The sequence below is a fragment of the Silene latifolia genome, chromosome 6 (genome assembly GCF_048544455.1).
Source record: "Silene latifolia isolate original U9 population chromosome 6, ASM4854445v1, whole genome shotgun sequence".
Classification (NCBI taxonomy): Eukaryota; Viridiplantae; Streptophyta; class Magnoliopsida; order Caryophyllales; family Caryophyllaceae; genus Silene; species Silene latifolia.
The window spans coordinates 26890205-26905097 of NC_133531.1; the positions used below are offsets into that span (position 1 = coordinate 26890205).

The 14893-nt window shown below is 38.0% G+C and overlaps 1 protein-coding gene across 3 annotated transcripts; it reads right to left on the reverse strand.

Annotated features, from left to right (window-relative positions):
• Nucleotides 1–220: 220 nt before the first annotated feature.
• LOC141586585 (chaperone protein dnaJ GFA2, mitochondrial) lies at nt 221–10236 on the reverse strand. Of its 3 annotated transcripts, XM_074407874.1 has the most exons (19): nt 10029–10230; nt 9739–9823; nt 9610–9642; nt 9442–9502; nt 9242–9313; nt 8996–9078; nt 8748–8831; nt 8618–8656; nt 7715–7831; nt 6584–6716; nt 6354–6418; nt 6189–6263; nt 4023–4095; nt 3721–3884; nt 2598–2654; nt 2464–2512; nt 1984–2050; nt 1573–1686; nt 221–267 (listed from the first exon to the last, which is right to left on the reverse strand). In XM_074407874.1, the coding sequence occupies exons 2-18, from the start codon at nt 9802–9804 to the stop codon at nt 1590–1592; spliced, it is 1335 nt and encodes a 444-aa protein (XP_074263975.1). In that variant the 5' UTR covers nt 9805–9823; nt 10029–10230; the 3' UTR covers nt 221–267; nt 1573–1589. The 3 variants fall into 3 exon arrangements, with proteins under 3 accessions (XP_074263975.1, XP_074263976.1, XP_074263974.1); XM_074407875.1 differs by lacking the exon at nt 221–267 and having other exon boundaries at nt 1281–1686; nt 9739–9816; nt 10029–10236; XM_074407873.1 differs by lacking the exon at nt 221–267 and having other exon boundaries at nt 1281–1686; nt 10029–10234.
• Nucleotides 10237–14893: the final 4657 nt, after the last annotated feature.

The following is a 14893-nucleotide window of genomic DNA, read 5'->3' on the forward strand; positions in this document are numbered from 1 at the left end:
TTATTTTCCTCGGGCAACAAAAATAGCATTTCAAGCTAGCAAGTGAAGCTCAAGTTACATTAGAATTAATTGTCGTAGAACTTAAAATATCATGTATGCAATGTGCAACAGAAGCTGATTCGAGAGGTTAAACAGATTTACCATGCCAACATAAAATGATAAAAGTGAAGCCCACTAGAATACTACATATAACAGATGGGTAGAAAAAGCTCCGTAAATACCTGAAGAACATGATCAATACGCTCTTCTTCACTTCCAGTAGTCCTTCTACCATGGAAAGAAAGGATGTTAAAGTGCCGGCTGTGTTTGTCAAGGGGAGGTTAATTGGGGGAGCTAATGAGGTAATCAAGTTGGATGAGGAGGGGAGATTGGAAGGGCTTTTAGCAGGGATATCGAAGGGCGTGTTGGAGTGTCAAGGATGCGGAGGGTTTGTGATGTGTATGGATTGCAATGGAAGTTGTAAAGTGTGTGATGAAAGGCACAAGTGCATGGTTAAGATACTTAGATGCAATGAGAATGGAGTAGTTCACTGCCCTCTTTGCTCTTCTATTACTTGATCACTTCTACTGAATGTTTTTATACTGTACTGTACTATTGACTCGAAAGGAATTGTTTATTTGTATGTTTTATATATCATCATCCTGTTTTTCTTGTCTCCTCTTATCAATGTAATATTCACACTAAATTATCAGTGAAAATTAAAATTCTACAAAAAGTAGTAAATAAAAATTTTTACATCAGTACAAAGTATTTTATTGTTGACAGTCCCCAGGAATTTCCTAGTTTTTTTTAATATTTTATATATTATTCCGTCCCAATCAGTATTTGTTTTCCTTTGATTAAGATACCCTAACAAAGAATTAAAATTAGACAAATAACTGATAGAAGGGAGTAAATCATCTAAGATTGACCCTTCCCTATACTGAGGGAAATATTCTCACATTCTATTTTTAGGGTCGATTTATAAAAGAATTACAGTTAAATAATAGTCACTTCACGACACGACCTCATCGTGAACTTTAAAGGTCCCGTCTGAAGCCCTGCTAGGTTGTAATCTCACGTTCTTCTATCAGGATCATCATAGCCAGCCTTATTTTTAAACCCACAAATAATTATCAAAAAACTTACAAATGCTGTTTTTAGTAAAAATCATAAATAATTTCATCAAATCATTATTTAAAACCCCAAATCCCATACATCAATGAGCCTCCTCAACAAATAAACGATTGATAATACTTTTTGTCATCGTACCGGATGAAGGGAAATTTTGGTGTTCCAAATAAGATAAATAAAGTGTATATAAATTAAAACAGGGCAATTAATAAAACAGCCAGTCATACTATGTACACTGTTTATTTGATCGGAACCTTACTTCCCTAGTCCTAAGTAACTCCCATCCAGAGTAAACACTAGTAATATCCGATTCCACGAAATTTAACATTTGTTCACAAAAATTTCTCCCTCCCCTAGTAACGAAAGGAAAACAAGAACCTGTTTTTCGCGATAAGCGGTCCTCGTGAATTTTGAAGTTCAGCTGTCTGTAGACATATTGATGTGAATAGAAATTGCTACCTCTCAACTTGGATGATTTATCGAGATGCACCGGCTGCAGCACGCTTATCATAGTCTCCTTGCTCTTCTTTAGCAAATTCTTCTATGAGTTCCCGTTGTCGCGGGGTTAAAGTCCTGCCAAATATTAATCAGGAATCAGGAGAGTAGGAGACAGAGTATCAACCCAAACACGAGACCCTAGAACGCTTGCAATCAGATTCTGTAAATGGGTCCATTATGATCAGATTGGGTCATTATGGTCATATTGGGTCATTATCAGTATACAACACACTCCAAGTCTCGTTCCTGTTTATTATGTTGAATCCAAGTTGAGACTGAATCAACAGATTACTTGCAATCCCCCACAGTAGTTCATTTGGAAAGTGTAAAACATAATAGAGGTTCGATTCACTAATAAAAGGGAAAACTTACGCTGGAATGGTGACATTAAAGTGCACAAACTGATCACCAAATGAAGAAGAGCCCCTTGCTTTAATTCCTGGATAAAAATAAAGAAACGAATTAGAAAAAGAACTGATCACCAGAATCGAAGAAGGAAAAGGAACCACCTTGGTTTAAAGAAAATCACGACTTAGAAAGATCAAGATTGAACTTTTGGGGGACTAAAGCGAAGGAAAATAGAAGAAATTATGATGTTGAAAGGACAGAGTATACGAATAGCTCAACACTGGCTGATAAAAAGTAACAATGTAACACTAAGAGAGGCAGCCCTTCAAAATTGCTGTAAAGTTATTGCCGAGGCTAGTTTGGAATGCATTTCATGCTCCTAGGCAATCATACTTGGCATACTAAAAAGGGTAGACAAAAAAGTGATCCCATCCACCAAATCCAACTCTCTAATAGGGAAAAAAATCTGCGGACTAATGTTGCACCACAGTGCCTTCAGCTCACCTTTTTTCTTCAGCACGACTTTTTGACCAGGCTGGGTCCCAGGGCGAACCTTCAAGGAAAAGAGTAATGAAACATGAATCTCTGCAATCACGAAATCAGAGAGAACAAAAACATGAACGGAAATCTAAACAAACCTTAAGCACAACATCCCCAGTGAGAGTTGGGACCTGGACGGTACCGCCCAAAATTGCCTGCAATATAGCATCATGTAATTAGATATCACAAGATGATACATACCAATCAACAATGAAATTCAATAAAAAGTCCCTGGTACGCCGCAGTGGCAATCAAGGGCCAATTTATCTCTTGTTTTAGAAAGCTCCACTAAATAAATTAATTAATGGAAGAAAAAAAGAGGTAATCATTCTGTTAAGTTTTAATACTTGTTAAATCGGATACAAAATTAAAACAAACGGAATTAAATCTCTTATAAACTGCAGAACTAAATGCAAATCAGCCAAGGAACTACAAAGACGTGGCAATGGACATTTGACCCCACAGATAAACATCACAGATCTGAAGTTTTCAAGCACCAAAGATTTCATTTGAGTTTGCATTTTGATCATGTTCCTCATACTAAAGAATAAATACCTAGAGTTAAGAGACATTGGATCCTGAACAACTTCCCACATCTTTTATGGTCTAGTAAGGCTTGATAAATTCTTTTTAGTACAGACCTCAATCAAGATCTTCGTAACTATGGTTTGCACCATCCAATTTAGTATATATTTAAAGCCGGAAAGACCACGGAGTTATAACACTCTCCTATATGGAGTTAAAACTCTAGGCCTTTACATTATACCCACCAGGCCTTTACATTATACATTATGCTAATAGAACACAAAGCCCAAAACACCTGTACAGCAACATTATCCCAGGGCCTCAAAAGGCTCCCGCACAAGTAATTCTGACAGGTTCTAAGGTCCAAAAACCCTTCATTAGTGTAACATAACCCTGATGCCTGAAAGGCCTCCATAGAATGAGGCCTATATTGGCCATGTGTTAATACAGCACTGAAATATCAACACAGAGAGTCAGAGACTATTCAGCAGATCACATAATTGAACTATCAGGAAATTTAGTGAGCTAGTTTGCTTTCTGCTATCAGATACCCTGGCCAAAAATAGTGAGTTTTGATGGAATATTGAAACTCCTCGAATATGTAAGAAATATTTCGCTGAAGCACAACACGGCAAGAGAAAAGAAATGCTGAAGGGGGTGTCCATAAAGGACAGATAGAAAGAGAAGAAGTCGCACCTGGGTAATACTCAAAACTGCATCAACATGAATGTCGGAGCCTTCCCTTCTGAAAACTGGGTCTTCCCTAACCCTTATGATGACATACAGATCTCCTGGTCCGTATCCATCAGGATCAGCTCCGCCGCTTCTGGATACCTTGATGGTTTCCTCATTAGCAACACCTACAGATATTATGGACGCAACAGTTACCTCAAGGAAAATAAGCAAAAAGACCCACAAGAGATAAAACAATTTCAAAATGAGTGGAAAAAAGTCTCGAATATCTAAAGAAAAAACTGCTAAGCAGAGAAAGCTTTTACCAGGAATAATATCCAGCCTAACGGACTTGGACCCCTGCACCACTCGATTACCATTACATGATTTGCAGTGTACCTGTACGCCACAGATTAGAAAAGGCGAAATCAGGTTCATTCTGTACAATGTCGGCTCATATACACAACGAAAAAGTACACAGATTATTATTTGCCAGCCAATGTACAAGTACAAGTAGGTAAATGGCAGCTAAGCTAGCTGGTAACGTCATTGAGATTCAGGATCAAAACCATCAGCATCAAGTTTTCCTTGCATCTCCTTAAACAAATGAAAAACTGAGAATTGATAGTTGTACTAAGCAAGGAAACTGGAACTAGTCAAATTACTACAATATTTATCGTGAGGGAAAATGGGAACAGACTGCCTCCAAATGTTACTTGCACAAATTGAACACCATTGGTTAAAGCTCAATAAGATCTCCCACACGAAAGAACTACGTATAGTGCTTCAAAAGAAAAATGTCAATTAAATTCTTATGGTTTCTTCTTTTGGAATGTTCCAATTTGACAAATCTACAGGGACATGCAGTCTTTACTAGACCCGAGCTGAAATGCCTTCCTTAACCAATTTGCCATAAGGGAAGTTTTGGTGGTAGTGCAGGAAAAATGTGTATGTGAAGAACTAATATCCAAGCTACAAAATCATACATAATGGCCAACTTTATACATCAGCTACTGGTACATGCAGATGATAGTCCCGAGATATTTCTTTCACTGGGAATAAACACCATCACTATTAGAAGCCTTCGCCCAATGAAAGACTATGCTCATACACCATTTTACATTGAAAAATTAGGCGGAAATAACTCTATACAAAAATAAAAATACAAATAAAGTGTAAAAAATTCAGATTAAATTTCAAGATAAGAACTAACATTTGTGATCAGAGAAATTTTCGACAGCAAAGGCACTTCAGGAATATATATATATATATATATATATATATATATATATATATATATATAATATACCAGAAACAAAGTGACACCGCACAACTAGGAAGAAAGTCTCTTAGCGTAATTCAGACACAAGTTAACAAATAAACAAGTTTCTGACCAATCTATACTAAATGACTATGTATTAAGATTAAGTTAAACATTCCTAACAACATAGATGCAGAAAAATATTGGCACTAGTCGTGAAATTACAAGAAAACAAAATAACTAAAGAAAAATACTAAAAGCTTCAAAAATTCTTAATGAAGCAAAAACGATTCCGCATTTTTATGTCTCAGTTTATTGGCACTTCTCAGTTTAATCCCAATTAACGCTCCTTCGAAAGGTTTTCTGTGTTTTACGTCTTTATCTTCTCATTCTTTCTTATCGCTTTTTCCCTCTTAATTCATGGTTTAAAATCTCGGCTGAGACGTATCAAATCGCCTGAGGTATCAGAGGCAGCCGATACGAGATATCCCATTGGCCGAAACTGTCGAGACGACCGACTTAAAACGTGTATCGGCCCGATACGGCCCGCGATGAACCAGATATGAACTGGTTATTTTTTCTACTGAGAAGCTCTTACAAATGGTGTAGCATTGGTCAAATTAATTATCCTAAATAGAATTAATCTTAACTTTATAATGAAGTAGTCAATAGATGATAAAATATCAACAAAAAGCTTGTATAATAAATATCACCGCGATAACCGCGACGGCTGAGTCGGGGACGATTCAGTGACTCTGTCACCGCTAACCGTGGTTTAAAACCATACCTTTTATTGATGATTCAAATGAATGATTAATGTTAACCGGCAACAAATCATATTGGAACCCTTGTTTAATACTTTAATCAATAGTCTCAAGACATCCATCATTTCAAGTAACAAGGATGGAACTTGTAGAGAATTTTCATAAAAATAAACCTAAAATGCTTGTAATGGAATGTTAAACTAGTGCATAGAAATGGTTAGGGAAAGGTTTTGCAACCAGGAACAATATGCAAATACCAATTACCGAATGGCCTAAACAAAAAAGCAGTCACGAAAATCAATAGTACAATGAATTCAGTAGTTTAGACCTAAAAACTTGTGTAAGAGCACGAGACCTACAACTATGAAGATCCACTGCTGAGCCCGCCCACTCAATTACAGATATAACACCAAAGAAATATTCAGGTACCTCTTCACTACGGAAGGAAAAGAGAAATGGGGCCATACCATATAAATTTTCCCAGTTCCACTACAGCTCATACAAGTGGTCTGCATGGTAATTGGGCCTTTTTGCATAAACGTCTGAAAATTCAGGAATAAAAATCAGAACAGGACCCACACTTCCAGGATATTGAACACCAGGGAAATTAAAATAAGGTAGTGTTCACAGACCATGCCCTTCCCTTTACACCGTCTACACGTCTCTGGTTTGGTCCCAGGAGGAACCCCTGTTCCACCTGCATTATTCACACAAAACCAACATGTCAGTATGTACGGGAGTACAAGCAAGAGGCAGCTCAAAAAAACAACACTAACAGAACTGAAACTGCAAGTCAACAAGAAATAGCCAAGTAACTCGGAAGAAAATAGATACATTTAGCATCTAGCAACAGACAACATACCACAAGTTTCACAAGGCAAAGACGTCTTGAATGAAACTGTTTTAGTGCATCCCTGAACAGCTTCCATGAATGATAATTCTAGTGCCAACTTGACATCTTCGCCCTTTCTCTGTGAGAACATATTTCCAAATATCTGCACTCCACAACAATGTCAACCATCCATAGTAAAGAAATAAAAAGAGGCAATTATCTTAAGATGCCATCAAAAGAAAACGCTACACATCCTCATAAAGTCTTCTTGCATAATATATTAATTGCAGTATATAAAAGTGAAGCCATGGATTCATCTATAGCTGCCTAAGACCTGTAAGGGTACTGCATGCACTGGTTTCACACTGAAGACCAAGGCGCTACAAAAAATGCCCAAACCCTGATAATTTAAAACATTACCACGGGAACCAAAAACATGGCAGCCAACTATATTGAAAACAAAACAAAAAAAAAAAAAAAAAAAAAAAAAAAAAAAACTAGCAACCAAACACAGCTACTTCTGATATTTTGATCAAAACCTTTTCACCAAAAAGGTTAGAAGATCACAAATTCACAATCATACAAGAGAGCTAGCATTAGTATATTCCACAAACAATAACCAAATGCAACTTCAGGTGAACAGTTCAGATGTGAAAGCACTCAGTTTAATCTTGTGTGTGAGTAACTCTAATAGTGCTGTTTAGGCTAATAAGGCCAAGATGCTCCTACAAAGATTTGACAGATTGACTTCCCAAGACTACAACATAAATCACCAAATTCCAGACAAAAAATATACTACCTCCATTCAACTCCACTCTACCTATTTCATTTTTGAACACTATTCACGAGTGAGTATTCAGTTTCAATTTTCTCTCGATACGTAAGTGAAAATATATTCATGTGGGATCCTGTTTGATTCGTCTTTACGAGTACATTAAAAATATCTAACTTTTATATTTTTTGCAAATACGTAGCTAACGATATTTAGCGCGTAAAACACGCGTTGGCAAACGTGAAAAAGGAAAGTGGTAGAGTGGAGTTGAATGGAGGAAGTAAAAGACAAGTGAAAATATTAATATCTGAAATTTGAATACATTAGTACAACATACACTGATACACGATATGCAAAACAATTCAATCCGAGCAGAAAGGGCTTCTTACATCGAAAGGGTCTTTTGCTCCTTGAAACCCTCCAAAAATATCTTCCCAACTACTAAAACCATTCTGAAATCCACCACCACCAGATTCTTTTCCAAGCACATATTGATCGTGACCGAGCTATTGAACACAATAAGAAAAAACAAAAATCAGTAATACTCTGCATGCATTAGATAAACATAAGCGACTTGCTTTCAACTAACAGCAACATTAACATTACACCAATGCCTTGAGAGCTCCTAAGCAAAAAAAATTATTTCAAAAGAGATGACATTGAGAAGAGCCTATCTGACTATAATTTCAAGGCATATTAGAGGGGCGATAAATTAGGCACACTTGGATGAGAACAGCAATAGAAGAAAATAAGTGTAACAATTTGTTCCACATAGTTTTGGTCATGAGGCTGTATTCAAATAGGAAGGTACAGCCAAAGCCATAGGGATCAGAGCCTGGAAAGGATAGCTACCCAAATGTCCCAAGGACTGTGCAATAAGACATGTCTCAAGCACAGAAGATAACTCGAGCTTCTATGCTCTTCATGGGAAAGCTTTGCATACAAAATTAACATCATCGTACAGTAACTGAGGTACAGCCGCAAAAGCCCTTCATACCCAAGCATATTGAACTTGTGACAAAAAGTTGTACATTTGCTATTTCTTATATATATATTAAGATGCCAACAAGAGTAATCGAGAAAACGCCAGCACTGTATTAGCCAAAAATTAGATTTCTTTCTTATGCTATTGGTTGCCACTTCGCGTTGTGTAATCGCACTGTATATGTACATCAAATATAAAACTCACTGGCTCGAAATGATTAAACCCTGTTGGCCTAATCCATTCAAAATCACTGAACCACTATTGCATTCAGTCAATTTGTAATGAACCATAATTAAGCACTACTAACCTGATCATATGCTGCACGCTCTTGATCATCTTTCAAAACCTACCAAATTATAGAACAAATTATACCTCTGAATAAAAGCTATTCATTGGAGAAATTGGTCCGACTGGAGAGTTGGAGACTAGTTAAATACCTCATATGCCTTATTTATTTCCTGGAATTTCTTCTCGGCATCAGGATCATCTTTATTCATATCCGGATGATGTTTTTTTGCTAGCTGTAGCCCATATTCATACACAAGATCGATAAATTGAAAAATAAAATGTAGCATTTCGCAAAGCAAACCAATTTTTTATTTGATTTGTATGGTCAGGGAGTGACCCAGAGAAATGACATAACATCTGATTATAGCACAAAAAAATCTGTTTACTGAAACCATACCCCATAAAAAGCCTTCTTGAGCTCAGGTTGAGTTGCATTTTTGTTCACACCAAGTATCTCGTAAAAATCTTTTGACAGAGCAGCTAACAACAAAAGAACGGTAATCAGTACACATTCGAAAGTGTGATCTTTTTACTAAAAAACAAAACTGAATCATCCTATTAATTTGGGTAAATAATAGGAGACACATCCCCTCTATAAAAACAGAGCTAAAATAATTGAAGCAAATAGAGCGCAGTCCCATACATGTGCCATGAAATTGCCTCAAAGCTCCCAACTTTCCATGTAGAGCTCCAAGCCACAACCGACTGTCAGAAACTGCAATCAAAGAGAATAATAAAGGTATTAAAATTAGCCAAGCTGGTAACTTTTAATCTTTATGCCACAAGATGATAACTTTTATTCTCCACGCCGAGTTAATAATCTTACAAGAATAGGGAAGGTACCTTTTTGGCCTAGAATCCCTGGACAGCCACTCCTCACAGGAACCCTCTGATTATTTGATATCTATCCTCGTATTTCACAATGAACGAATCAATTACACATGAAAAAATCAAAAGGCAAGACAAATGCAGCTCTCGTGCTGTCGAAAAATGAGCGAATTAGAAACTTACATAGTTTAAAACAGTACAGAACGATCGAGAAGCCTGACAACAACAATCAACCAATAAAAATTTAATTTTTTTCAAATTATAATATTTCAATGCAATTACTACAAATCAAAGAAATAAGACAAGTTTTACCTGAGGCGATTGACGGATAACATGACGGAACTGCAATAATCGTTGCGCGGCCCGCCTTGAGTACATCTTCTCGAGCTTCTAGAAACTAAAATTAAATCAAAACAAATGCAAATGCCGATAAATCAAATACTTTATTCACTACCGCAAACAAAATTCATGATTTCAGCAAATTCAAATCAAAATCCCAATTTATTACAAATCGTAATTATATTGAAAAAGAACTAAGACAGGATTAGCGAGCATGAGAGCAATCGAGGAAAGAGAGTGAGGGAGTAAATTGAGGAACTAACCAGGAGAAAGAGGAGATTTGGGAGATGCGCAAAACGCTTAAACCCTAAATCAAATCAAATCAAATCAAAACCCCTAAAATTGGATTTATTTTTGGTGACTGAAAGTGTGTGTATATTGGAGAAGAAGAAACCGAAGGTTCTAGGTTTTTAGTTTAAGTGGCGTAGACACTTTCACTTGGAACACAAAGTGCAAAGAACCTCCGCCCATAAAATTGGATGTCCCCTAAAGAGTGCGGTGAACATAACGCTCCGCCTATCAAACGGGTCGGATCACGTCAGGTCATACCGATTACGGTTGAAAAATAGTTTTTAAAAGTCCTTTTACCTAATTTATTTTTACGTTTTTTACTTTTAATTAATGTCCATTATAATACTTTTTTTACTCATTATAATACTTTTTTTACTCATTATAATACTTTTTGTAACACTAACGATATAATATTAAGGGGGTGTTTGGTTGGAAGGTTTGGAATGGAATGGATTCTAGTCATTCTAGTGTTTGGTTGGGCTATTTTGGAATGCAGTTAGAATCCTGATAGATTCTCATTCCACCACAAACCCTTGGAATCCCCATACCCACCTCCTCCCTATGAATTCAAACTTCAGGTATGGAATTGAAACCCCGTATTCCTATGGTTTCTCATACCAATCTATTCCATTACTAAGTAGTGAACCAAACGACCCCTAAAAGTCCTTTGTTTTTTTAGGGGTAAATAATATTTTTCGGTGTTGCTCTTTCACATACGCATTTTACTCTTTCACATACTTTTTTTCATACTTTTTTACTCATTATAATATCCTCAAATCTAACTTCAAACCTAATTCTCTCTAACTTTCTCTATTATTAAATCCTACTCTCTCAAAAATATACAAAGTTCTTCAATTGTGATTGATTATTCGAGTACAACACACAACTTAATTCATTACTCCATTATCGCTAATTAAAATTCTTCATTACTCCATTGTTGCTAATCCATTACTCCGTTCATCGCCATATGCTGATGAATAGTACATATTACATAAGTCAATTTTTTGATGCATAATTAAAGCTTGTGTGTTTGCTTTGTGTTTATCTGGGTAACAATTATGCCACCGTCTTTAGATTTGCCATCAGTTTTAATAAATTCAATTATCTATTGATTTTAAGATATTGCTATAATGTTATTGGAGATGCAGTAGCTCCTTCATCTAGTTGGACACATTTTATGAATATTAGTATTTTGATAAAACTATTGATTTATCTTTCACTCAACGGGTCTACCTTTTAGTCGGGTCTCAAACTTAAATTAACAAGCGGTTTGGTCGAACGGATCATGGGTCGAGAATTTTGGATCTTGATCCTTAGAAAAACGGGCCTGATCAGTCGAGTAAAAATTTGATAAGTCTAATCATGCATGTTAGTCACTCGGTAAGACCGGTAATTTGATGCATCTAATTTCTTTAGGGTTATTTCATAGGAATAATCCAACCTAACCTCCCTCTTCTCATATTAATCTCGGCTAATGTTTAACTGAGAATAATCCTAACTATTGCATCATTTAACTCGCACTGAACTCATCCCGTAATTGACCTGTTACAACCGGTTTCTCAACAGGTGACAATGTGGGTCCACCTCTGTAACACCCCCATACTCCAAGTGCCTTACCAGGACCACTCAGGTATAAGAACGTTACCATCTCGGTTACCCGAGGCAATGATAATCAAATAAACAATAACGAAACGATATTTAAATAGTAATACTTTAGCGAAAGGTTACAATCCAAAAACCAAACCAAATACTAATACATGTTCTCAAAACGGTTGTCTACTGAACTAACTGAAATGTCTATAAAACTCATAGGCTACAAATGGAAGACTTCTATCATCCGATCGTGGCAATCCCGCCTATCCCAAGCACTCATGTCATACCGCTCAATATCGCTCACCATCCCCGAATGGATCACCGCAGTTTTCAAAACATTCACCTAGGGTCGATACTATTTACACAAGAGGTATAATCAATAATACAAGAACCAATACAACTCAAACAATCATATATAATCAAGCACTCCACTCCATCTCCGTCTCCGATCGTCCTTTGGACCGGGACCACCGCCGCCGATGGGGGACCGCAGCCGTTCCCACCTAAGCCCCGCTCATCATACCGAGCGATAACCCTGTCTCATTAATGTGCACATCCCCTTACGTGGCGGGTTCCACGAAGGGCGAAACTAGGGCGTGAAGCCACTCCCGCAAGTGACTCCACTCACCCGAGAACGCATCTCGAGAACCACGGACAAACAATCACAATACAATCACTACATCGTCCGAATCAACCAATTATACTAATTAAGACAACACCACACCACATGTAAGTAACCGAGTAGGGAAAACCCTACCGGAAAGCACAATTGTCGACGATCTCACGGTTTGAAGTCAAAAAGCTTCCTCTACGAATCCTCCTCCTAATTATACAAGCACATAATTACTACTATGCCCATAACACAACAAAACCCCCAATTCCCAAAATTAGGGTTTAACTAACTTTGACGAAATACAATAAAAACGGTATAAAGGTCTTACCCTCGACGCAAGGATTACAACGGTGTAAAGACAAGTGAAATCCGACCTTCCAAGCTCCGGGATTTGTTAAGAATGCGATTAAGGTGATGAACGTAGTTTGTTTCTCTTCTCACAGTGATTTAGGTTTTAGAAAAGTAATTAGAATGAATGACGAAAAGATTATATACTTAATCGCATAATTAACAAAACCCGAGAAAACAACCCCTCAGTAAACCGGCTTACTCGATCGAGTAGCCAGTGTACTCGATCGAGTACCCCCCTACTCGATCGAGTATCGCAGATACTCGATCGAGTACCCAACAGTCGAAACTATTTCATTTCGCAAAACTCCCTTACTCGACGAGTAAGGCCTACTCGATAGAGTACCCCAAGACTCATAAATACGGAGTATTACAGTCTTCCCTCCTTAAAAAGAACTTCGTCCCCGAAGTTCAAACCAACACCAAACAAAGACTCACACTACCACACTCCCGACTCAACAGCCGAAGCAAACTCAATATAAAAACTTGTTACTAACTCAAACTCAACCCGACTCAACGACAACAACTATACCGACACAACGTAAAAAGGGCATAAAACTCTTAAAAACTCTTTGCGATCATCTCCTACCCCCCTAAAAGAAACAAGGTTACGTCCTCGTAACCAAACATACCTGATCAAAAAGGAAAGGGTAGCGTTCTCTCATGACCTCCTATGCTTCCCATGTAGCTTCCTCTGTCTCGTGGTTAGACCAAAGGATCTTAAGCAACACTGTCTCACCACTCCTAGTCTTCCTAACCTTCCGGTCAAGGATCTGCTTAGGTACCTCAAGATATGATAAAGACTCATCTAGTTCTATGCTCTCTGCCTCTAACACATGTGACGGGTCACTCACATACTTCCAGCCTGCGATACATGAAACACATTATGCACTCTCTCTAAAGCGGCAGTAAAGCCGGACGGTAAGCAACCTCCCCAACTCGCTCTAAGATCTCATAAGGACCGATGAACTTCTGACTCAGCTTGCCTTTCTTCCCAAATCTCATAACACCACGCATAGGAGACACCTTCAGAAGAACCTTATCCCCAACCTGAAACTCTATATCCCGGCGGTGTAGATCTGCATAACTCTTTTGTCGATCCTGAGCTACTCTCATGCGTTCCCGATCATCTTAACTGTTCAACCATCTCATGTACCATCTCTGGTCCTAGAACCACCGCCTCAAAGATTGTCATCCCAACAAATCGGACTCCGCATCTCCTCCCATATAACGCCTCAAACGGTGCCATGCCTATACTAGTGTGGTAGCTGTTGTTGTAAGAAAACTCTATCAAATCCAACCTCTGTTCCCAGCTACCACCAAAGTCCATCACACAAGCTCGCAACATATCCTCAAGAGTTTTGATTGTTCTCTCGATCGACTGTCTGTCGCAGGATGAAAAGTCGTGCTCATCTTCAAAGTTGTACCCAAAGATTCCCGCAACTCTTTCCAAAACCGTGATATAAACCTCGCATCTCGTCGGACACTATGTCCTTAGGGACTCCATGTAACTTAAGCACGTTCTTTCGATAAGCCATAGCCAATTGTGCTTTAGTCCATGTATCTTTCATTGGAACAAAGTGAGCTGACTTGGTCAGTCGATCCACTATCACCCATATCATGTTATTACCTTGTTGACTCTTCGGTAAACCCACGATAAAATCCATAGAAATGGATTCCCACTTCCACTCGGGTACCTCCAAAGACTGAATCTTACCTTGTGGTCGTCATTGTTCCCCTTTAACTCTCTGGCATGTCAAACAACGGGCCACAAACTCATTGTTTCCTTCTTCATCCCAGGCCACCAAAACGTGTTCTTCAAATCCTTGTATAGCTTGTCTCCGCCTTTGGATGTCTTGAATATGGTGTACAATGTGCCTCTGTCATGATTGTCTTTTTCAGCTCCTCATCATTAGGGACACACCACCTACCATCAAACCTCAAACTACCATCGTGTGAATAGAAAATCGGGACACCTTTGTCCCTTTCTCTACTCCAGCTCTCCACTCAACCATCTTAGGATCTAAAGCTTGCTTACCTCGAATATCATCATAAAGATCGCATGCCTTGTCAAATCTCCCACAAGACATCTCCTCTCTGAATCATATGTATCCCAAACTTCCCCACCTCATCTCTCAACCTCATCAAAGATAGAGAGCGTACACGGGGAGTGTACACTCTTCCTACTCAAAGCATCCGCAACGACATTGGCTTTCCCTTCATGGTAGATAATATCCATGTCATAATCGCCAATCAGCTCCATCCACCTCCTCTGTCTCATGT

What these genes read in the sequence shown, in the direction of transcription:
- LOC141586585 (XM_074407874.1), bottom strand. Translation starts at nt 9,804, where the DNA reads ATGTACTCAAGGCGGGCCGCGCAACGATTATTGCAGTTCCGTCATGTT. An exon ending in AGCGTGCAGCATATGATCAG is followed by an intron (nt 7,832 to 8,617) that starts GTTAGTAGTGCT and finishes TGTGTTCAATAG; the next exon opens with CTCGGTCACGATCAATATGT. An exon ending in AGTCGTGCTGAAGAAAAAAG is followed by an intron (nt 2,051 to 2,463) that starts GTGAGCTGAAGG and finishes ATTTTTATCCAG; the next exon opens with GAATTAAAGCAAGGGGCTCT.